Consider the following 23952-nt stretch of genomic DNA (forward strand, 5'->3'; position numbering starts at 1 on the left):
TGTGGCATAGGGGTGACCGTAGGATCATGGTGCACACCCCATGTGGTGGGTATTGGCAGCCTTGGCCTGCCAGGCTCCTGGGGGCCTAGTCTCCCACGCATCGCACCCGACAACTGGGATCTTCTGTCACGTTGTCTCTTAGATGAGAAACGAGTGGAGTCCTAGCTTTCCTCATGGGGAGCTCGAGGCACGGGTGTGTGTGGCTCGTGTGGCCCAGTGTTGCGTGTTTCAGGGATTGGTCCCGCTGTTCCAGGGTATATCGACTCTGGGTGAGGCCTTGAGTTGGCTACTTGGCCTCTTGAATGCTGACGACGGGGAGGCCCCGTCGATGATGCCTGGATACGCAATATTGCGTTTTCCTCTCTTAATTTTGTCTTCTCCTGGAGGAGAGCTTGCAGTTGTCGCTCGCTTGCTAACTGTCTTCTTTCGATGGCTTCGCGCCATTCAGAATTATCTTCCTCTCCTCTAGCAGATGAATGGCTTCTGGAAGGTGTGGCCATCTTTGCCGGTGACTGAATCAGCGAAATTTTCCCACAGACGGCGCCAATGTTGAGGCCTCGCGTCCCTGTGATCCACGTTGCTGCCAAATGGACGCACGATCTCAACCAATATTGAGTTCTTGTTCAGTTGTGCCTGCAAAAGATGTCCGGACAGGGCGTCCGGACACACCCTCCGATGGTTTTGTCAGCCATGGTGATGGAGAGAGTAAGAAGTTAGCACAGTTGGCTTTTTACTAGGTATAGCAAGCTTACCTTCCTCTTTGTGCGAAGGTTCATATATATAGTACCAGAAACTCTGTTTCCCTCTTTAATGGTAGGGAGATATTTTGGCTTGTCATGATGCCACTAGGTGGTGGCAGGACCATCATCACCCTACGGGCGGCTGACAAAGATCGTGGGAGGCGCCGTGACTGTCAGAGATCGTGGGAAGTGACTTGCCGTCACTTCATTCCTGTCCTTTCACTCTGCAGGTGGCGGAACGTGGGCCATGGCAGGCTGTTGTGATGACGTGCAAGACTTGCTTACTTCAGTCAATGATCCGGACAAACATATCCGGATAGTATATGTTGGTCGTCCGGATGCATTGTGGCGGTTGTCCGGATGTTATGTTTGTGAGTGTAGTGTGCTTCTCCCTGAGGAAGTCCGGATAGGAGAAGCGCGCCACGTGTACTCTTGGGAAGATCCGGATAGGTTTAATCCGGATAAGAATACGTGCCACGTGTCATCGGGAAATTTGTGCCATGTGTCATCAGGGGGAGGGGTCCCTACAAACAACATTACTGTTTATATTCTGTGTCGTTGTATCCATTGGAGAATCGCTATGCTCAGTGCACTGTGTACAATCATAGCTTGTTTGTGCATTAGAATTAGTATCTTCTGCTGCTGATCTGGTATCACAACTTCTCTGCTCATCATTGTACTCTATCATTGTCTGATGGTCGCGCTTGGTGGCTTCTGTGTTGTCACAGCTTCTCTGAGCATCAGTACTGGTATCTTCTGGGATGTTTCTGTTGATAACATCACCTGTATATATAAGATAGTACCCACACTCTTTCACTTCGACTTGTGCATCCGAGCTATGAAATGACGCCTTCAAACGTCTCCATTCGTTTGACCAATACTGGTTGTCAATAGCCACCTTGGGATAATAAGTCACACACATTTGACTCGATTCACGGCAAATTGGGCAGCAATAAAACTGGACATCATCCACGTGACAGCATTCAGATTGATCACCACAGATATTGAGTTCGCAATTCAACCCATCACAAGCCATAGGAATAAAAACAGAGTATAAAGCAAATCCTAAGAAGTCATCTTTCCTGTACCAATCCATAGGAAGATCTATTGTTGTTTGAGATCCTTTTTTTTGCTGATTTATCCACTCTGGAATTCCATTATTTCCCGAAATAACAACTCTGATTGCTTTGTTCCAATAGGAGCCGCATTCAAATTCCTGCACCGAAGTACAGGTGTTAATACTCTGTTCATAAGGAAAAATGGCTGAATGTTATGAAAATCATACCTCAATCATTGATTTGAAGCATTTGAACAGAGAAAAACCAAGTTGGCTTGATGGACTTGATAAAGTTTCCAAGCATGTCAAACTGTGGACATCTAGATATCGTAAACTTGGCGGAAGCTGGGGATCTTGTAGAAGCCCCTGGCAGTGACTCAAGTCAAGGACTCTCAGTTTAGAAAGTTGAATGATGCCTGCAAGTATGCTATTAAAACAGTCCATGCTTAGATTTAGACCTGAAGCGGACAAATCCTCTAAACATTGCAAACTCCTCAGGTTCTCAGGAAATTTCTCAAGTTTTGTACAGAAACTGACATTTAGAATTTCGAGAGAACTCAAATTACAAATGCTTTCTGGAAGACTCACAAGGTTGCTGCAATCTGCAAGATTCAAATATTGAAGCCCTCTTAAATATTGAATTGATGCTGGTAGTTCTTCTATAGCAGTTCCATCTAAATGAAGCTCTCTCAAATTTTCCACATCCTCAAGGATTTCCGGAAAGCTCCTTAATCGTGAACAGCCTGAGCAGAAGAGAGTTGTAAGGGATTTCAACTCACATATGCTACTGGGAAGATGCTCAAGGTTTTTGCATTCTCGCAAACATAAGCTATTAAGTTTAGGGGGACACTCAATAGTGGGTAGTTCATTGATGGCATTTCCCTTTAAACAAAGCTTCCGTCGGGATTGCATATCCTCTTGACATTCCCGACAAATGGTGGGTATCATTGCTTTACCACGGTTCTTTTCATGATCATGGGCATATATAAGATGGATCCCACACTCTTCCACTTTCATTTTTTTACCATGTAAGAAGCCACAAAATGAAGCCGTCAACTGCCTCCCTTTATTTGAGTGATACTTCTTCCCAATCTCCACCTTCCGATAATAAATCATCCACATTTTTGGTACAACATCATAGCAGTCACACGAGGGATAAAACTGGAGTTCATCCACAAACTGAATTTCATGACCACGCAAAGTCAAACCATACTTGAGGTAAGTTGCATCATTCTCCAGTGTCTCCTCAGATTCATTATCAAGTGGATCATAGACACAGTACAAAACAAAACCTAACAAGTCGTTATTTTTATACCAATTTTGAGGAAGCTTTGCTACTACTGTAGCTCCCTTTTTGTGATGGCTTATCCATTTTGGAATTCCACTACTTCCTGAAATTATAAGATTTACTAGGGCAAAACGTTTTTCTTTAGGATAAATCTCGCATTCAAAATCCTGCACAAAATTTAATGAACACGTAAATCCCCATGTCTCCACAAAAAAAGTTTTGTTCTATGAATATCATACCTGAATCACTGATTTGAAGCAGTTAAATAGAGAAGACCAGAGTAGACCTGAAGAAGTTTCCAGCCGTGTGCACTCATGTACATCTAAGACACGCAAACTGGATGGAAGCGCTGGAATTTGTCGAAGCTCTTGACAGTGACCCAAGTCAAGGAGTCTCAGCATAGAAAGTTGATTGACCCCAGCAGGTATGCTCCTAAAAAGATTCCCGGTTAGAAGTAATTGTTGCAGAGATGATAGGTGGCAAATTTCAGTGGGGATTCCTCCTTCATCTATACTGCAGAAAGATAGATTTAACACTTCCAACGAGTACAAGCAGCAAATATCACTCAGGATTTCTCCTTGCATTAGCTTTGACCCATGTAGAATTAACTTCTCTAAGGAGCATAAACCCGACAAAGAAAGCAATTGGCAACATGTTGAATTTAAGCCAAAAGCATGGAGATGCTTCAAGCTTTGCAGCCTCCCCAGATTTTGTGGCAATTTGTGGAGTTTTGAACAGTAACTGACATCAAGAACTTCAAGAAAGCATAAATCACAAATGCTTTCTGGAAGAGTCACAAGGTTTTCGCAGCTGTCCAGATTCAAAACTTCAAGCCTATTCAAATGTTTGATTGATGATGGGAGCTCTTTTATAGCCGTTTTGTTCAAATGAAGCACCCTTAAGTTTTCCATATTCTCCAAGATTTCTGGAAAGTACCGTAATTGTGAACAGTAAGAGCAGAAGAGAGATTTTAGGGATTTGAACTCCCAAATGCTTGTTGGCAGACTCTCAAGGTTTTTGCACTCTCGCAAACATAAGGTATCAAATTCAGAGGCACACTCAATGGGTAGTAGGCTGATTGTCTGACCCTTTAAACAAAGCTTCCGGTATTCCACATTCCTCTGGCATTCCAAGCAGCTAGCATCCACATCCTCAGTCTGTACTATAGGATCTTGGGAGTATATAGGTTGGAGCCCACACTTGAGCACCTTAAAATGACTGCCAGAGTCCTTAAATACAGCATCAAGATGCATGAGTTGATTGGTGTGACAGCTCTCCAGAAGAGCAGCCTTGGGATAGAATATCACCCACATTTGTTCTGATACACCTCCATTATGGTAGCATTTACAAGTAGAGCGAAAACTGAGATGTCGCACATGTAGGAAAGAAAATCCATGTACTTCATACAATGACAATTGACATTTTAACTCAGTGGAGATTGAAGATTCAGCTTCAAGTAAATCATCATATTCATTTAGGGCTTCGTCACCAGATTCATTCTCGGATGTATGTGCCAAATCATTTTCTGGTATGTCCTCACATTCATCAAGTGGAGCATAAACAAAGCATATAGCAAATCCCAAGAAGTCATCATTTTCATAATAATTCTGAGGGAGCTCCATTCTGATGTGATATCCCTTTCTCTGATTCCATATCCACTTGGGAATTCCACTGCTTCCCGGAACAACAATACAGATTCCATGGCCAATGTAGTGAGAATCAGCGAGAAATACTCCATTTGAATTGCTCTCGTGTTTCAAATCCTGCACAAAAGGTCAATGTAAATCCAGTGGGTCTGCCATTATGTGAGTTTTTATGAGAGAGTTTGTTATCAGTTTTCGATAAATTGATTTCCAGTATTAACTTTCTTTGATCTATGCTCCTGAATCTACTTAATATCCCTTTTAGATGACGGATAATCAATCAACATGAAAGTGAGTGACAAGATTAAGTGTGGAAACTGGAAGTGAGGGGAAACTGAAACCGTAAGTGAGTAGAATAAGCAGATCTCTTCTTCACTTGTAGTAGCTTCTTCTCCATACAGATTCAGAGATCTTAGAATTGTAGCTTCAACTTAACTCTCAGAATCTTAAAGACAAAGTTCGCTCAAGTTTCAAAAACTCACAGAAAAATTTCTCCTCATGTTTCTCTTAATCCCATGAGGCGAGAGACATGTAGCACACCCTTATTGGCTTTTTTCCATGCAAGTTTCAAGGTGGAGCGTCTAATGAACTAAAACATTCCCTCAAATCCTAGTGGAAATTCACATTCAGAATTTGCTAAAAAAGGTTTAATTCATTTTATCCATGAATAAAATAGCATGTGAGGGCATTTTAACTTCCTAATAATTATTATATTAAACTATAATTCTCATTATTTAAACTCATGATCCTTAACTTTATCATCACAATTTGAAGAGACTTTCGTCATCTCTTCCATGAATTAATTGATGTTTAAGGAGGTATAATAAACTTTTAATTGAATTTAACATTATTTCTATCCTTATACTCATCTTAAACTATTATTATTTTTTTATACTCTTATCAAAATAAATAAAAACTTAACAAAAAAAAAAAAAATTCAAAACAAACTTTATAAGGTTATCAACACTTATTTACATCCTTCTTTAAAAAAAAAATTATAATTAAAAAAAATGTAATTTAAAAATTATAAAGAATAAAATATTTAGAAAAATGTACTAGTTATTTGAAATAAAATATAAGGGAAATCAAAATTCTTAGTAAATGAATCGTCAAAAAAACTATAATAGCTATACAAATGAGAAAAAAAAAATTAAAAGTAAAAAAAAATTATCAATGTCAAGAATGAGAAACAATTTTTTTCTTTCTTTTTTTTTTTGTAAATTTTTTATTCTTATTTTATGTATTCATTACAATTTTTAAATTAATAAATAAAGTTTTTATCACAAAATTTTAAAATGGTATGTATGCTTTAAAATTTATATGTTGTTCTTAGATTTTTATAAATTTCGTTTATATCTTTCAAATTAGATTTATTAAATTCACATTTTAAAATAAGATATCAAATAGTTATTTTTTCATCCTTTAGCAATATCAAATGTTTTTTGTACTTTAATAAAAAAAAACTATTTTTCTCTAATTAATGACTATTTTGTATAGTATTTGGATAAATTATTTAATATATAAGTATTACTTATTTAATAGTTTATTTTTTTAATTTATTAGAGAAAGAGTGGTGCATATATAATTCAAATAAAAGGTAATTTCGTATTGCAAGAAAGTTTGTGGAAAAAGGAAATTTGAACAAGGATTGAAATTTATAGGAACCATATTGGACACCTAGTTTTAGGTTTGTTCCATTCGAACAATCATGACTTGGTAGTAGCCTAATCTCAAATCTAACTTTGTCAGGCCCTTCCTTTACTAAGTTGATCAAACAACTTGTTAACAAGCAGAATAAGATATTTTCACTTTCACCTTGTTGAGTCTTCGATAATCTATACACATTCAGAGGGATTCATTATGTTTCTTTTAGAATAATATTGGTGTGGCATGTGAAGCTTTAGTTTGTTGGATGTATCCCGTGTTAAGCAACTCCTTAAGTTGTTTCCTTAGTTCTTCTAAATTCGGCAGTGCCATCCTATGGGACCCCTATGGCAAGGGGCTTAGCTCCTGGCTCTAAGTCAATTTTGTGCTCCCATTCCCTTATTTATGTGAGTTTCTTATGTAACTTTAATAGCATCTAAGGATGGCAAAGTTTGATACAATTTGTCAACCAGACTTGAACCCGAGGCGTTTTTAATGGGTTTGGGTTGAGTATAATCATGTTTAGGTCAAATTTGTGTAAACCTAAATAACTTGTTTAATAAATATGTCGTTTTTTTAGTCAAACTACATAATACAAATTTCACCTAAATTGAGTTGTGTAATAATGATGTTAATTAACTAGATTATAACCATAACCTATTTAACCCACATTTGACTCATTTAAAACTTGATTTTGAATAAGTAGGTTAATTAAGTTATAAACATGTCAGATTGGGAAGTTAATCATATTAACTTAAACAAGATCTAACTTGACATTATTATTAAATGGACTATATGACATGCTACTTATTTAATAATTAGGTTATGCCCGAGTTCATTCTTTTAACCTAATTATTATTTTTGTGTCATGTTTGAATTGATTTATTTAATCAAGTGTCTTTGCTTTGACACATTGTGAACATGATCCACCAACATGAATTGTCACTTCTAGTGGCATCACATACTAGAACTCTTCAAGTACCACCTCAATTACCTTGCGAATGAGTTCCCTTATTGTATCATTCTTTTCCTCCTTTAATATAGCCAAGTAGGTCATTTGCTTATTCTTCAATACCTTCTTTACTTGCATAGTTGATAGCAAGAGGATCTCAAGTGTACCTCAATAGCTAATGTCATGATTCATTGTAAATTTTGTCTAATGTGTAATCATATTATACTAATGCACTCACCTTAAAAACCTCATCCCAATGACTAAGACAAGTCATCCCTCCAATTAGAAGGTAGTGTACTATAATTTCAAATGGATTGTCTAAATCCATCAACCAACTATGAACAAATCATAAATCTTGCAAGGAACCCATGACTTAAATCTTCCGCGTAACTCCTAATGCATTTTAGTTATGTACAATACCACTAATGCATGCATGAATACTCAAATCAATATCAATGTGAACAAAGATAAATTAGTGGAAACTCAAGCCTAAATTTGTTACATCATGTCTTGCTTGCAAGGGCTATATTTTAACACAAATAACCAAATAGGTTCTTGAAATACAATATAATATGTGCTATCTCTCGGAGCACTTTATTTTTCGTTTCAATAACTTCATTTTTCTATGAAGTTTTAGATGTTGAAAGCTCTTCTTTAATTTCCTTCTCCTCACAAAAACTTTAGAAGTCAGAATTATAAACTCCTTTCCTCTATTATTTCTTATTGAAAATCCATTTTTATTCATCATTTGAAAGCATAACACTTTGAATCTTAGGATGTACTTCTTTCTTCCTAGGCATTGCACTCTCATAGGACCCATTAAATCCACATGCAACATCTCTAAGATCCTAGAAGAAGAGAAAATCGTCTTTTTCTCCCACTCATGTGAATTCATTTTCCTAGATAGAATAAATAGGATTTTTAGGCTTTCCTAAATGGGAATTGCTTTAATTAGTTCTTTATTTGTAATCCTAGACAAATCATTAGAGTTTAAATGCACTATCATACAATGCTATATGTCTTTGGATGTAAATTTCACATTTTACAACTATGTGCACTAGATGATGAGGAAGAAGTAGAGAGGCGTACAAAGGCATAACAAAAAATATCAAAAATTCTATTTCTTACCAACACACATCCTTGAATAGACACTAATTTTGAGTAAAATGAACAAAGCACATACAATCACAAATTTAACTTGCGTTAATTAAGTTTGCTTTCAATCCCTCAATATATAGTAACTCCTTGAGCATAGGTAAATTTGGACCTTCTATGGTACCTTTTGGTTTCAAGTTGGTTATATGTAATCCAACCAAACTTCCCTTTATAGGTTCAAACGTGGAGAAAGACTCTAAGTTCATTGTTGCTTTTACCATTCCCAAATACAACCAACTCCTTCTACGAGTTCAAAAGTCAAGGAAGATCGAAGTTCTGTGTCATATAACTAGAGTAGCCACTCTCAAAATTCAAAACGTGTTTTTCTCTAGCTCTTAGGCCCTATGGTTAATTAAGGCTTTTTAGTTCTCCTTCTTTACCCAGCTTTTCTTTCCAATGGGCGATTTAAAGCCTATTTAAGAATTATTTTTAAAATTAATTTTTCAATTCATAAAAATAGAAACCTATTTTCTAGACTAAAGCCATGTTTGGTAACTTTTTGACATATTATAGTTTTTTGAGAACTTGTTATGAAAATAAGGTATCTCCTAATAACATATTTTAATTGCTTTCAAATGTTTTCATTTATTTTGTAGGGTTGTTTTAAGAAAATAATGGTAAAAATATAAAGAATGATGAAAAATAAAGAACTAAAAATAAAAGTTATTTTTAAGAAATATTTGGAAATACAAAAAATATATTAAAAACGTTCTAAGTTTCTAAATAGACTTTTATTTTAGAAAACATTAGACCAACTATTTTTGAAAACTTTTTTCAATAACGGTTTTTTAAGAATTATTTTTTTTAAAAAATCCTAAACAAAGCCTTAACCTTTGAGGATCTAAAACTTTGCACTAAGTCTGGTGTTTTATTGTTGGATTTTCTTAGTCTTGCAAGCTTTAGGATGATCTTGCAATATTTTCTTTAATTTACTTTTCATTTTACCTGAGCATTCAGTTTGGCTAAGTATTGAAGAATAACTTTGGCATACATTCAACTTCTTTTATGGACAAAGGAATGGAGCTAGATCAGACTTCTTTAAATTTAGTCAATTCTAATTTACGTGACTCATAATCAGATTGTAAGACATTCAAATTTTTTAACAAGGTACTATGCTCATTTTCAAGGTAAGAGAATTTTTTCAAGCAAGGAAGTCTTGTCTCATACTTCTTTTATTCTCATCAACCTTTCACAATTTTCATCTTAAGGCACTGATCATACAAGGCTTACTTGGCAATCTCAAATGACAACTTTTCTTCCAAATATGTTGTATCATGAGACGAACCTTCAAAATTTTCAGATTCAAGATCAGTTTCAAATTTAACATTTTTCTTTTCATTGAAAAGTGATATAGAAGGTAGCAAGTATATCAACAATTTCCACAGGCTTATCATGCTCAAAAGACACAAATATCATCAACGTCATGTGACAATAAATCATAATTATGTTTATGCATGTTTCCAGCAAATTAATGCAATAAAATTTCTACATTCTTCATCAAAATCATACCAAATTACTTCTATGACCTTATCCTTTTGACATTCAAGAAAGTGACCTTATCTTTTTAGTGCTTTTTATCTTTTTATCACATTTCTTTTCCCTAGTTTATGGTCTCGAATAGGTTATCCTTCGTTTCTTGAACTTTTTGAAAGGTTATCAAGCCTATAAATTTCAAATATTGGTCATTTTTTTATTCCTATTCTAATTCAGATGCATGTTCATCTACTTTTAGTGCAGTGTTAATGTTTCTTCTTCTTAGGAACACTTGGGGTCATCTCCAATTGAAGGGAGCCAACTATCTCATCTAGCTTAATTGAATCAACAGTGTTCCATTCCTCTAGTTTTATGACCTCAGGTCTAAAACGATCAGAGGGGATCTTAACAGTTTTCAGGTAACCTTGGAATCAGGTATATTCAGGGATCTTCCATAGATTGAAAATCAGCATTCACAATGTCCATGATTTCAATAATATATTCAGAAAATGTTTTTGTTGTGATCATTTGAAATTCATTCCTTCACCTATCCCAACTTTACATAGTTTTTCCTACCCTAGTGGATATATATCCGATCTCTATCTAGCACCATATCAGGATATCAACCAAATTGAACAGAACTCCAATCTCTGTCAGACTTCATTTTCAGGAAGTATATCCGTTTTACCTTGGAATGAGCATAATTATCTCCTTCGAAGTATGGAGGTCTACCTATAGAGGTTCCTTCTCGGTGAATTTCCATCTTAAGAGAATATAGTTTATCCATATTGAGAACATGAGCAAACATGTTTCGATATGATTTATGAGTTTTTAAGAGAGTATGCTATGAACTTGAGATCTTTTTTAGATGATCAAATAACATATGCACATGAATGTGATTGAGTGATTAGCACAAGGTCATAGGCTAAAATGTCTCTAATGAAATCTCATCAAACAAGCACACAAATATTGCACAAGATATAACATAAAAAATCTCTAAGTGGAGAAAGGAAATAAATAAATAAATAAATAACAATGGGTGCCTTTGTTGTTGCAAATCCACTATGAATATAAATCCAGTTTTGCCTACACGTCCTCCCAAATCAATCACCAATCCCCTTAAGGAATCCTCAGAGTGATTATTTCTTCAATCCACACCTCTTTTTGATATGCTTCAATATGGCTCATCATGTGCTCACCACCAATCTCTCGCCATAGCCTCCTTCAACTATCTTCAATTACCACGAGTTCTCTTCTCCTCCACTAATTACATTACAACAGAATCACCTTCATTATCCCATTGAAGTGATCTCCAAAAACTATAAAACAAAAATTCTATTTGCAAAGCAACTTCTTCTTCATATAGATTCAGAGAACCAAAATAAGAAGATGTTTTCACTTGTAGCAACATCTTCATGTAGATTTAGAGAACTGAAATTGTAACTTCAAATTCACTCTTAGAATCTCAATTAAGGTAAAGCTCTCTCACATTTCAAAATCTCCCACCAAGAGTTTCTCTTACTCTTCATTTTGGAAATGAGAGTAGAACCAACTTAGTGCCGAGGGACATAAGGCACACCCTTATGGGCCTATTGTCATGCAAATTTCAAGGTGGAGGAGCATCCAACTAACTCAACAAATGTTTTTTCGCTTCCAGCCATTTGTTTCCATGGTCTAGAAAATTATGTCCTAGATGATTCCCATTGTTTCAACTCTTTCATGAAAAATGCTTCTCAAATCACTCCGGTCTTTCACTCACATTACATGTGAACTCCAATCTGCAGTAGTGAAATCCTATTAACGAGCAACCTGGAACAATTAGCTTATCCTTTCAATCCCATTTTCAAGCTCAATTCCCTCCACCACTGAAAACAAATGGTCTTATATGATCAACTCCATTCACTCCAGGGCTATAAAGGAAACACTTGTGAGCTGGCAGGCAGTAGCTGCTCCTGACTCACCATATTTCCAACCCCATTTGCTCCATCAAATTCATAAGAAGCTAACAAAACAACTAGCATTATATATCATACAATATCTATGCTGGTTAATTTACATGGAAAAGACAATTTCTAGCCAAAATATGCCAACATACAGGAATACATACAATTTATGCAAACATTGTATGCTAACACAAGAAAATCATACCTGACTTGCTGATTTGAGGCAATTCACCAGAGAATGCATAGGTGGCAATGAGGTCCCAATTGAGCTGTGCATATCTAACAGTCGCAGACTTGAAGGAAGCTCTGGAATTTGTGAAAGCTTCATGCAGTGACTCAAGTCAAGGGCTCTAAGGTTAGAGAGTTGACTGATACCCACAAGTATGTCACTGAGGGTTCCTCCTTCCTCTGGATTGCACCGACTTAGATCTAATACTTCCAGTGAGGATAGATGGAAAATACAATGGAAGACTCCTCCATTTAGATTGCAGTTTCTTAGACTTAATTCTTTCAATGCGTTCAAGCAGTTATCACTCTTTATTACTCCTGGTGTTAGATTGCATTGATCTAAATATAGTTCCCTTAAGAGAGATAAACCTGACAAAGAAGGCAATTGACAACTGAGAGAATTTAAGGAAAGAAACTCTGGACATGGCATTCTCTCCAGGTCCTCCGGCAATCTGTCAAGTTTTGAGCAGCCTTCAAGACTTAGAACTACAAGAAATCTCAAATTACAAATGCTGTCCGGGAGACCCTCAAGGTTTTTACAATTGTCCAAATACAAGTTGCGAAGACCTTCTAGAAGTTCAATCGATGATGGTAGCTCTTTAATAGCTGTTTCATCTAAACTAAGCACCTCTAGTTTTCCAATGTTGCACTTGATTTTTGGAAAACTAGTTAGTTTTGAACAGCCACTGCAATGAAGAGTTAAAAGGTGCTTCAACTTATGAATGTCCCCAGGAAGACTCTCGAGGCTTACACACCCTATAAAATTCAAGGAAAAAAAAAGTTAGTTTTATGACACTCTTATATGTGTGTGAACCTTAAGTAAAATTATACAACCTAAAAGAATAAGTTCCTCCAAATTTGGCACGTTCGAGAAATTTGGTAATTCAATAAGCTGTTGTGAATGACTGAGATCGATGTACCTTAAATTTCTAAGACACTGGAACAAAATAGAATTTCTATTAATAAATCAATTTTAAAAAATTTAAAAATATTATGAAACAAAAGCATAAATAAATAATAATCATACCATGTTTCCTTTCCAAAGTAGTTTTATGTTACTATTACTCAATTTGAGGAGAGCAAGATCATTTGGATGAAAGTTTGATGGTAGAGATTCTAAAGAATATCCATCCCAACTGAGACATGTCAAGTCATCAGACGAAAATACAAAATCTTCAGGAAGTTGTATGCGATTGTGGGAGACGACAAACAATCTAAGTCTATTCATCCTTTCGAAAGCTTTGCATGTAAACTGTATCTGTTCTGATTTGTCCACATCAAGGAATATCCCTTCAATTTTTTCAGTCCCCTAGATAATAAGAGTATAAAATTAGAAAAGCACAATACATGTAAATCCTTACTAAGGTGATAAAGATAAATAACTTCTTGAACAAAACATATTTTCTATATATATATCTTATCGTATTTCTTTTTAATACTCGATAAATATCTGTATGTCTCCATAATCTGCTCCTCTCTCCTGGCTCATTAGGACATTCTTGATCAACAATGCCCTTGCCCATTTGGGCTAACAAATCATGCATATCTATTGTCTTGTCCTTTGAAATGGTTATGAAACACCTATCAACGAGAGCATTTATTCCACTTTCCGCATTGAATTCGGAACCATCCAATATTCTTGAAACTATTTCCACATCACCTCCTTTAAAGAAATATGCAATGTCGAGAAATATCATCCTTTGTGTATAATCCAATCCATCAAAAATTATTTTAAGCACATTTACAATTTCCATGTTAGGCACCTTTTCCAGCTTCCGCAATTCGCTTTTCCAATCTGGTAGTCTCTTTCCAAATAATAGAGAACCCAAAACTTTAAGTGCTAATGGAAGACCATCAGCATATCGTACTACTTGATGAGAGAGATCTGCATAACCTTCCTTCGGATGATGTTGTTTAAAGGCATAACGACAAAAAAGTTGAAGAGCTTCATGAAAATTTAATTTCTTAACTTCATACATATCATTCACTTCATGCCTAGTTAGCAAATCTTTTTTCCTAGTAGTAATGATGATTCTACTTCCTGGACCAAACCAATTATGCTTTCCAATCAAGTGTTCTAATTGTGTCAGCTCATCTACATCATCCAGAAAAACAAGAACCTTTTTTGAGGAAAGCTTGTCCCTTATTTCTTTGATACCTTCATGAACATTCCTTAAAACTATTTTCCTCGTTGTCCTTAGAGTATCATTAAGAAGAAGTTGTTGTAACTTAAGAAGACCAGAATTTTCTGTGGATTCTTTTCTGACATCTGTGAGTAAGCTAACACTTTCAAATTGATATGAGATTTTGTTATAAAGAGCATTGATGATGGTAGTCTTACCGATTCCACCAAGCCCATAAACCCTAACCATGCGAACATCATTCAACTCAATCTTTAACAATGATATTAGTCTTTCCAAAAGAGAATCCATTCCAACAATGTTCTTGTTCACATCTAAAGTCTTAGGGAAGCTTCTAGGGACGTTCTCAATAATTTCATCAATAAGCTTTGATTCATACCTGCCAATTGCAAAGCATAATGGGACATGTGTACTGGCGCATTAGGATGAGTTGCAAAAAACAATAAATTATATTAAATAAATTTAATGATGCCTAGTTTTCCAACTATAACTTAGTAGGGTTAAAAATAATTTAAATTAAAATAAAATAAACCACATCTATCAAACTACTTATGGGTACGATTGCATTATTCTATACAGTTGCTCGTGTGATAGAAATGAGGGAAGAAAATGCAGAATATGATTTGCATTATCAAAAGTGGAAAAAAGAAATTGAAATATTTTTGTGTTAACTTATCTACTCAATCTTTTGGAAGGCTCAAAATGAAGTTTGACTTGTTTGGAATATTACTACCCTATTTTGATAGGGGATTCCATCACAGAATCAACCACTATCCTGCATCCAAGCTTTTTAACCTAATAATTTTACTACAGATTAGACTATCAACATTACCATCTTTTGTACTTGCATAACTTTCTCTCACCATTCATTTAGATAATGGTTCCCCTAGCTGTTCTTTATTATTATTATTATTATTTATAAATTTTTATAAAAAATTTTGAAAACCCTTTAATCAAAATATAACTTTTATAAATTAATTAAACATATTTTATTTATAATTTTAATTCTATTGTAGGAAGGAATTAAGAACAAAAATTATTTAAAAAAAATATCAATTTAACTTAAAATAATTTAGTATATTCTTTATCAAGTGTAAAATTTTAATGAACGGATTTTTATTTTATAAAAAATAAAAATGAATAAAAAATCATAAAAGTTTAAAACTCACTTAGCTTTAAGTGGTTAGTAAATATCTCATACTAACCACTTAGCTTTAAGTGGTTAGTATATTCTTAAATAAAAAATCTTTTCTCTCATTACACCATTTATAAATATACCACAAATCAAATCTTATCCCTTTTTTTTCCTTGAAAAATGGATACTTTGAAAATTCAATTAAAATTAAACATAAATATCCCGACATCATCTAACTTTTCTTGGAAGTTTTTGGATATTGATGGAATTTAATTTTGAAAGGAAATAAAAAATTAATTATCTTGTAAGGAATGGCTGCACAATTTAAAGTGCACAAGACTAAAAGCCAAATTGGCAGCTAGTGATTCTAAAAGCTCTAGAAGTCACTTTTAAAAATATAGAAAATCTCTTAAACAATCATTTGATTGATGCTTCTTTTGAATTTTGTTATTAAATATGTTACGAGATATAATATCAAAATTACTTTTTTTTATTCAATTATAAATACTAAATAATGTATTTATACCATAAATACAATCAATAAGGGACTGATACTTAAAAGTAATTTTGCTTCTGAAACTCTAAAGCCAATCGTAAAAGATTTGAAACAAACACAAAATATTCGTAAAAGAATGAACAAAACTTTATTGTTTAACAATCAAATAAGAATATGAATTACTTATATGGAATTATACCTTTTATCATACAATACTTATTATTTATTTTCTTAAAATTGTATTAAGGTGGTTAACAGTTAATCAATTTGATCACTTGATTTATTTATTGAAGTGTGTGTGCTTGTATAAAAAACGATGGCAAACACCTAATATTTTAGAATAAGAAATTTAATTATATCTACTCCTAATAATTAATTTTAGGCTAAAAAAAAGTGATAAGAGAAAACATTTCTCTTAAAAATTGGTTCCACATAGGCACAAATGAAATATATAAAGATGGGATACTCTTCTTTCTACATGATGATGGATTACACATAATAATGCTTCTTTAAAACTTGAAAATAAATTCTTATCCAAAAATATTTACATAAACTTTCACCTATAAAAAAATGCACATGGAATCACAAAAACTAATAATCTTAAAACTTGATACTCAATCATTTTTCTCCACTAATAATGGAAATGCATGTATTGGAAGTTATTATAATTAAATTCATTTTCCACTTGTCATGTGACTTATGCATCAAATAAAGCCCACTAGATAAAATTTCTCTCAACATATTTTCACATTAGATTTTTTTTTTCTCTAATTTTTTATTTATTTTGAACATAGGAATGGATTTAAGTTTGCATTGAATAAATTTCAACCATTGATATACACTAGCATTTAAATAAAGATGATAATGTATTTAAATTTTTAATAAAAATTGAGTTGAATATTTTAACCAACATTTGATTCCCTTCCAATCACCTAAAGTTGGCATTAAAATATAAATAAATCGTTGTCTTGAGATTTTTTTCTTTCGAGCTTATCCTCAAACCTTCTTTAAAAAACATGATCGATTCTTATTATGCTCACCTAATGCTTGCATTAAAATACTAGAAACTTTTTCTTGTGAGCTTATCCTTACCCCTTCAAAAAAGCAAGATTGATTCTTGTTGGTCGGAAGATAAGAATAAAAACTTCTAATAAATTATATTTGGTATATTGATAATTTAATGGGAAAAGACCTTAACTTTTATAAATGTGAAAGGATAATATAGTTGGACGACACGTTTACACAGATATATGAAAAGAATGTTTATAGTCAATAAATAAAAACCTAGTAAGTATTCAAAAGACTTAAAATCACAATTGATTGAAGTAAAAAATTTAGCTCATCCTATATTTATTTTTGGTCATCATACTCTTATTGAGCTTCTTAGGCATCAAATATAAAAATTCTCTATTTAAAATCAAAATAAAATAAATAAGATCTTGTCAACTACAATTTTAATTCAACTATTTTTGTTGTTAGCTAGTTCCTTGATTTTTGGTACTTCAATTTCTCAAATACTACAAAATTTCATTTGAAGGGAACACTCATTACCAACATGAACCTCAAAATTACATATGCAACATCCCAACCCTAAGCTTAAGTTAATTTGTAACTTAATTAATTAAGAAAATAAAAACTTTGGGTTATTTAACGATAATTGGATTTCAATTTTGGGCTTGGGTAAAAGTTAATTTTTTTTTTATGAGCCAAAAAATTAAAACAATTTAAAAATCTTAAAATCAAATAAAACAAAACCTATAACAAAATAAAAATTGTAAAAATATACAATACAAACTACAAAAAGTTTCGATTTATTAGAAACTTTTATGGTATATATTGTATTTAAATAAAATTAAAGATAAAACAAACAAATTTTTTTATAAAATTTATCTAAGATAGTCATGCACCACCATTCCACCACTTGGTGTAGAGACATAATAAAAAATATAAAATTTAAAATTTTGTACATGATATATATATATATATATATATAAAGGTGGCCATATTTTAAAACTAATCCCTCATGGCCTATAGTTTTTCCTTCAAGCAAGAACCCAATTAAGACATTAAATGGAAAAAATTAACAATAGTAAACACCAAGAAGTGACATTTACCACTGTCGTGGATTCTATTTTTTAAAGTGATATAAAAAACAGGCCCATCATACGTGGGTTGGTTCTTGTTTGGGCTTTCTTAGTTTGCTGCATTTCCACTGTATTATAAATGGGCCCATGAAATATGTAGGAGGGTGCCTTTTTAGAGCGTACAAGTGCTGGGGCCCATGATTATGTTGATGGAGAAGGTTAAGGAAGACCTCAAGTCCATCCTCTCTATATATAGTGTACATAGTAAATTCCTTACATATGAATCAGCCTGTTTTATGGGGGGCGCAACTGCTATCGCTACAGCTGGTGATGTGTTGCTAGTTGCTGTAGGGAATGCGCTGCTGTGGCTGCTTAATTTTATTGGTGCTGCTGTTGATGTTGTTGCTTCCTCTTCAAGAATATGGGTACAAGGTGAGAGGAGGGCTTACCCAGATGAAACCAGAGCAATCCAAGATACAAAACAACCGGCATTTCATCAACCAGGTGGTGGGCATTATCAACTGGAAAAAATATATCAACTGGAGTTTATTATTTTCTATACTTTTCATAAGCTTTAAAGTTATTATGGTCCGTTAACTTTGAGCTTTATTTTGAAAATTCATTTATATTCATTATTTTTATGAATAGAAATTTTTTTCTTTCTATTTTTGCTTTTTGTTAAAGTATTAAGAGCCTCATATAAGTGATAAAATTATAAGTAGTCGCATATGCAAATTTTTTCTATTTTAATGATTAATTAAAAATATACTCTCATAATTTACATAATATCAAATATAAATGGAAAAGTAAGTTACAAATTGCAAAGGATGCTTATGAGTGGATCAATTTTTGGTCTCAATTAAAAAAACTAATTGAAAATAATATAAATATAATATGATTTTATTTTATTTATTTATGGTGAGGATTATAAAATAAATTGTTATTTTTTAATTTTAAATAAGAAAAACAAATAAGATAAAGAGAAATTGAAATAAAAAGAAAAAAAAAATAAAAATCAAATAATATAAAATATTGAAAGTGATTGAATAAAAAAGAAAAAGTTTACAACTCAAATAAGATCAATCTAAAAAATACATTACATATTAAAATATCTCCATTTTCTTTATTAAAATATACATATAAAATACATTTCATACTGTTAGATGGTAAAGGAGCAACCAAAAAATCATAGAACTATAGAATGTAGCACATGAAGTTAGTTTGATGATGTGAAGTGCATAGGTTGCTTTCAGACCATTGGAACTTGTTTAGGGTTCAAAGTTAATAATATTTAATGAGTAATATCATCTCAAGCCTATTCCAAAATATGGCAACCGGGTAAAATTAAAAATTAACCTAATGCTTAATAATTTTTTTTAAAAAAACTTATTGAATTTTTTTCTAAAATCACTAGATGTTGTATAATTTTTATAAAATGAATGAGAAAAGTTATAATGGTGAAGCGGTTGAAAATGAACCTTTCAACTGCAGTCGCACTCGCTTAAAATAAAAATAAAAAATAAATAAATATAAAATGGTTAAATATATAATAGAAATAAACTCGCCAATCATCATATAAAAAATAATTTCTCTAGAGGGTGCTAACCCTCTCAACTCCCACGAACTAGCAAGGCAGTTTGACCTTGGCATTCTAAATGAAGCGCAACAATATTGATTCAAGCTTCACAATCCAACGACAATAAAGAAAAAAACAATTGGTACTCAAAAAAGCATAACACAAAGCACAACAAGAAGATATGTTAATTTAAGTTACTAAGAGCTTATTTAGTTATGTGATTTAAAAGCAGTTTTTTGTTTTTAAATTTAAAAAATTGTTTTTAAAAATTTATAACATTAATTTACGCTTATTCTTTGGAAATAATTTTTAAAAACAAAGTAAAATAGAAAACAATTTTTAAAGAATAAGTAGGAGTTATTTTCACTAGTTGTTAAAAAACAGAAAATATATAAATTTATTTGATTATATTTTTTAAAACTTGTTTTTAAATTATTTTTAAATTAAAGAATAAAAAATAATTTTTTAAAATAATTTTTAGAAAATATGGTCAAACGGATCCTAAAAAATGATTGGGGTTTATAATATTAAAGAGAAAAAAAGTTAATTTAAGAGTTGGCATGCAGGTAGACATCAGGGTGTAAAACCGGTTTACTGAGACACCCATTTTATTTGTATATTCTTGTATGTGCATGCATTGACCATGTGGTTAGGATGTGTTGCACCAAAATCTCATGATTAACTTGCAGTTTAAAATCACAAACTAGCTGTATTTATTAGAAACAAACCATATTGGGTCATGCACACTCTCCCTCATTTTCTATTTCCTAGAAACATATATGACCAAATCAAATTGTTCTATCCTAATTCTATTTTTTGATTAGGCGATAAATGAGTGGATTCCTTTTAAAAATAATAATTGAGATATTAGGGATAATTAAAATATTATTAGAAGAAAGCAACCGCTATCTTCCAAATTAATCATGGCTTAATAAATGTAAATAAATTAATCTGACCATACATTTTTCTTTATTTGTTTTGGTTTCTTTACAAGAATGTTTCTTCATGCATTCTTGTTGAATCTATAAAATGTCATATACAGACATTCTTTATGAATGATTAAGAATCAAGATTTCTAACCAGCAGGTTATTAATTTAAATGATTATTATTTTTATTTATAAAGAATCGAAATTTACTTATCATTTATTAATTGGCATGAAATGTTTGACTTGCCTTGATTAATAAGGACTTTCATGGCTTACCTTATAGAGGTTGGGCCCTTAACGCTATCCACTCAGCAATGTATCATGCCCTTCCAAAGCTTAATCAAGTCAAAGGCTACGGTGTAATTTCCTGCATTAACTTATTTAAAAAAATGTTTAATACTGCAGTCATATCCTTCCAAAGCTTAATCAAGTCAAAGGCTACGGTGTAATTTCCTGCATTAACTTATTTAAAAAAATGTTTAATACTGCAGTCATATGCTCTAAAGTCAACGATGTAATTTTCTGCACTGAGTTATTTAATAAAAAAGGTTTTTGAGTAAAACAGATTTGGATTTTGGCCTATGGAGGCCTATGGACTTTCAAAACAGGGGTTCACTAGGAAAAAAAAAGAGAAGAAAAAGAAGAAAAATGAGATCACTGGAAGAATTTTCAGCCCCTTTAAATCACTTAGCCATATAATAGAAACTAAGAAGAAGAGAAAGGATCGTAGCTCACAAAAAGCTTGAGATAAATGCTTAGTATCTTCTGCAGCATATCCATCCAACAAATTTGCAAAGAAGCTCCAACCAGTTGTGCATATGGTCCTCTTCATCATCTTGGGCATCAACAACATTACTGTTAATATCCTGTGTCGTTGTACCCATTGGAGAATCGCTATGCTCAGTGCACTGTGTACAGTCATAGCTTGTTTGTGCGTTAGAATTAGTATCTTCTGCTGCTGATCTGGTATCACAACTTCTCTGCTCATCACTGTACTCTTATCATTGTCTGATGGTCGCGCTTGGTGGCTTCTGTGTTGTCACAGCTTCTCTGAGTATCAGTACTGGTATCTTCTGGGATGTTTCTGTTGATAACATCACCTGTATATATAAGATAGAACCCACACTCTTTCACTTCGACTGGTGCATCCAAGCTATGAAATGAAGCCTTCAAACGTCTCCATTCGTTTGACCAATACTGGTTGTCAATAGCAACCTTGGGATAATAAGTCACACACATTTGACTCGATTCACGGCAAATTGGGCAGCAATAAAACTGGACATCATCCACGTGACAGCATTCAGATTGATCACCACAGATATTGAGTTGGCAATTCAACCCATCACAAGCCATAAGAATAAAAACAGAGTATAAAGCAAATCCTAAGAAGTCATCTTTTCTGTACCAATCCATAGGAAGCTCTATTGTTATTTGAGATCCTTGTTTTTGCTGGCTTATCCACTCTGGAATTCCATTATTTCCCGGAATAGCAACTCTGATTGCTTTGTTCCAATAGGAGCCGCATTCAAATTCCTGCACAAAAGTACAGGTGTTAATACTCTGTTCATAAGGAAAAAGGACTGAATGTTATGAAAATCATACCTCAATCATTGATTTGAAGCATTTGAACAGAGAAAAACCAAGTTGACTTGATGGACTTGATAAAGTTTCCAAGCATGTGCAACTGTGGACATCTAGATACCGTCGGGATTGCATATCCTCTTGACATTCCCGGCAAATGGTGGGTATCATTGCTTTACCATGGTTCTTTTCATGATCATGGGCATATATAAGATGGATCCCACACTCTTCCACTTTTATTGTTTTACCACGTAAGAAGCCACAAAATGAAGCCGTCAACTGCCTCCATTTATTTGAGTGACACTTCTTCACAATCTCTGCCTTCGGATAATAAATCATCCACATTTTTTGGTACAACATCACAGCAGCCCCACGAGTGATTAAACTGTTGTTCATCCACCAAAGAAATTTCATGACCACGCAAAGTCAAACCATACTTGAAGTAACTTCCATGATTCTCCAGTCTCTCCTCAGATTCATCATCAAGTGGACCATAGACAGAGTACAAAACAAAACCCAACAAGTCATTATTTTTATACCAATTTTGAGGAAGCTTTGCTACTACTTTAGCTCCCTTTTTGTGATGGCTTATCCATTTTGGAATTCCACTACTTCCTGAAATAATAAGACTTACTTGGGCAAAACGTTTTTCTTTAGGATAAATCTTGCATTCAAAATCCTTCAGAAAATTTAATCAACACATAAATCCCCATGTCTCCACAAAGAAGTTTTGTTCTATGAATATCATACCTGAATCACTGATTTGAAGCAGTTGAATAGAGAAGACCAGAGTAGACCTGAAGAAGTTTCCAGCCGTGGGCACTTATGTACATCTAAGACACGCAAACTAGATGGAAGCGCTGGAATTTGTTGAAGCTCTTCACAGTGACCCAAGTTAAGGTGTCTCAGCATAGAAAGTTGAATGATCCCAGCAGGTATGCTCCTAAAACGATTCCCGATTAGAAGTAATTCTTGCAGAGATGATAGGTGGCAAATTTCAGTGGGGATTCCTCCTTCATCTATATAGCAGAAAGATAGATCCAACACTTCCAACGAGTACAAGCAGCAAATATCACTCAGGATTACTCCTTGCATTAGCTTTGACCAAGGTAGAATTAACTTCTTTAATGACCATAAACCTGACAAAGAAAGCAATTGGCAACATGTTGAATTTAAGCCACAAGCATAGAAAATCTTCAAACTTTTCAGCCTCCCCAGGTTTTGTGGCAATTTGTGGAGTTTTGAACAATCACTGACATCGAGAACTTCAAGAAAGCATAAATTACAAATGCTTTCTGGAAGAGTCACAAGGTTTTTGCAGCCGTACAGATTCAAAACTTCAAGCCTATTCAAATATTTGATTGATAATGGTAGCTCTTTTATAGCCGTTTTGTTCAAGTGAAGCTCCCTTAAGTTTTCCATATTCTCCAAGATTTCTGGAAAGTACTGCAATTGTGAACAGTGAGAGCAAAAGAGAGATTTTAGGGATTTGAACTCCCAAATGCTTGTTGGCAGACTCTCAAGGTTTTTGCACTCTCGCAAACATAAGGTATCAAATTCAGAGGCACACTCAATGGGTAGTAGGCTGATTGTCTGACCCTTTAAACAAAGCTTTCGGTGTTCCACGTTCCTCTGGCATTCCAAGCAGCTAGCATCCACATCCTCAGTCTGTACTATTGGATCTCAGGCGTATATATTTTGTGTGTCATGTTTGAGTTGATTTATTTAGTTGAGTGTCTTTGCTTTGACACACTGTGAACATGATCCACCAACATGAATTGTCACTTCTATTGGCATCACATAATCACATACTAGAACTCTTCAAGTACCACCTCAATTACCTTAGGAATGAGTTCCCTTATTATATCTTTCTTTTCCTTCTTTAGTGT

General features: G+C 33.5%; 2 protein-coding genes across 3 annotated transcripts in view; both read right to left on the bottom strand.

Moving 5' to 3' along the window:
- The window catches only part of LOC117906637 (disease resistance protein RPV1-like), a 68382-nt gene that overhangs the window by 42848 nt on the left and 1582 nt on the right, over nucleotides 1-23952 (bottom strand). The window contains exons 2-4 of one of the 2 annotated variants that reach the window (XM_034819750.1): nucleotides 22814-23895; nucleotides 22085-22742; nucleotides 20991-22015 (exon numbers count right to left, since the gene is read on the bottom strand). In XM_034819750.1, the coding sequence (XP_034675641.1) occupies nucleotides 21470-22015; nucleotides 22085-22477 (939 nt within the window). In that variant the 5' untranslated portion in view covers nucleotides 22478-22742; nucleotides 22814-23895 and the 3' untranslated portion in view covers nucleotides 20991-21469. Of the gene's footprint in view, nucleotides 1-20990; nucleotides 22016-22084; nucleotides 22743-22813; nucleotides 23896-23952 lie in introns of those variants that run through there. The other variant, XR_004649870.1, reaches the window with a different exon arrangement.
- On the bottom strand, nucleotides 466-21366 carry LOC117905821 (disease resistance protein RPV1-like). Its single transcript, XM_034818684.1, has 9 exons — nucleotides 21290-21366; nucleotides 13545-14643; nucleotides 13151-13432; nucleotides 12958-13060; nucleotides 12101-12879; nucleotides 3325-4848; nucleotides 2026-3252; nucleotides 1273-1956; nucleotides 466-633 (listed from the first exon to the last, which is right to left on the bottom strand). The coding sequence occupies exons 1-9, from the start codon at nucleotides 21364-21366 to the stop codon at nucleotides 466-468; spliced, it is 5943 nt and encodes a 1980-aa protein (XP_034674575.1).

Source organism: Vitis riparia, chromosome 18 (assembly GCF_004353265.1).
Source record: "Vitis riparia cultivar Riparia Gloire de Montpellier isolate 1030 chromosome 18, EGFV_Vit.rip_1.0, whole genome shotgun sequence".
NCBI lineage: Eukaryota > Viridiplantae > Streptophyta > Magnoliopsida > Vitales > Vitaceae > Vitis > Vitis riparia.

Coding starts and splice junctions, on each gene's coding strand:
- LOC117905821 (XM_034818684.1), bottom strand. CDS start 21,366: ATGGGTACAACGACACAGGATATTAACAGTAATGTTGTTGATGCCCAA. Junction 13,433..13,544: donor GAGTATTAAAAAGAAATACG/ATAAGATATATA, acceptor CTTATTATCTAG/GGGACTGAAAAAATTGAAGG. Junction 13,061..13,150: donor TACTTTGGAAAGGAAACATG/GTATGATTATTA, acceptor ATTTTGTTCCAG/TGTCTTAGAAATTTAAGGTA.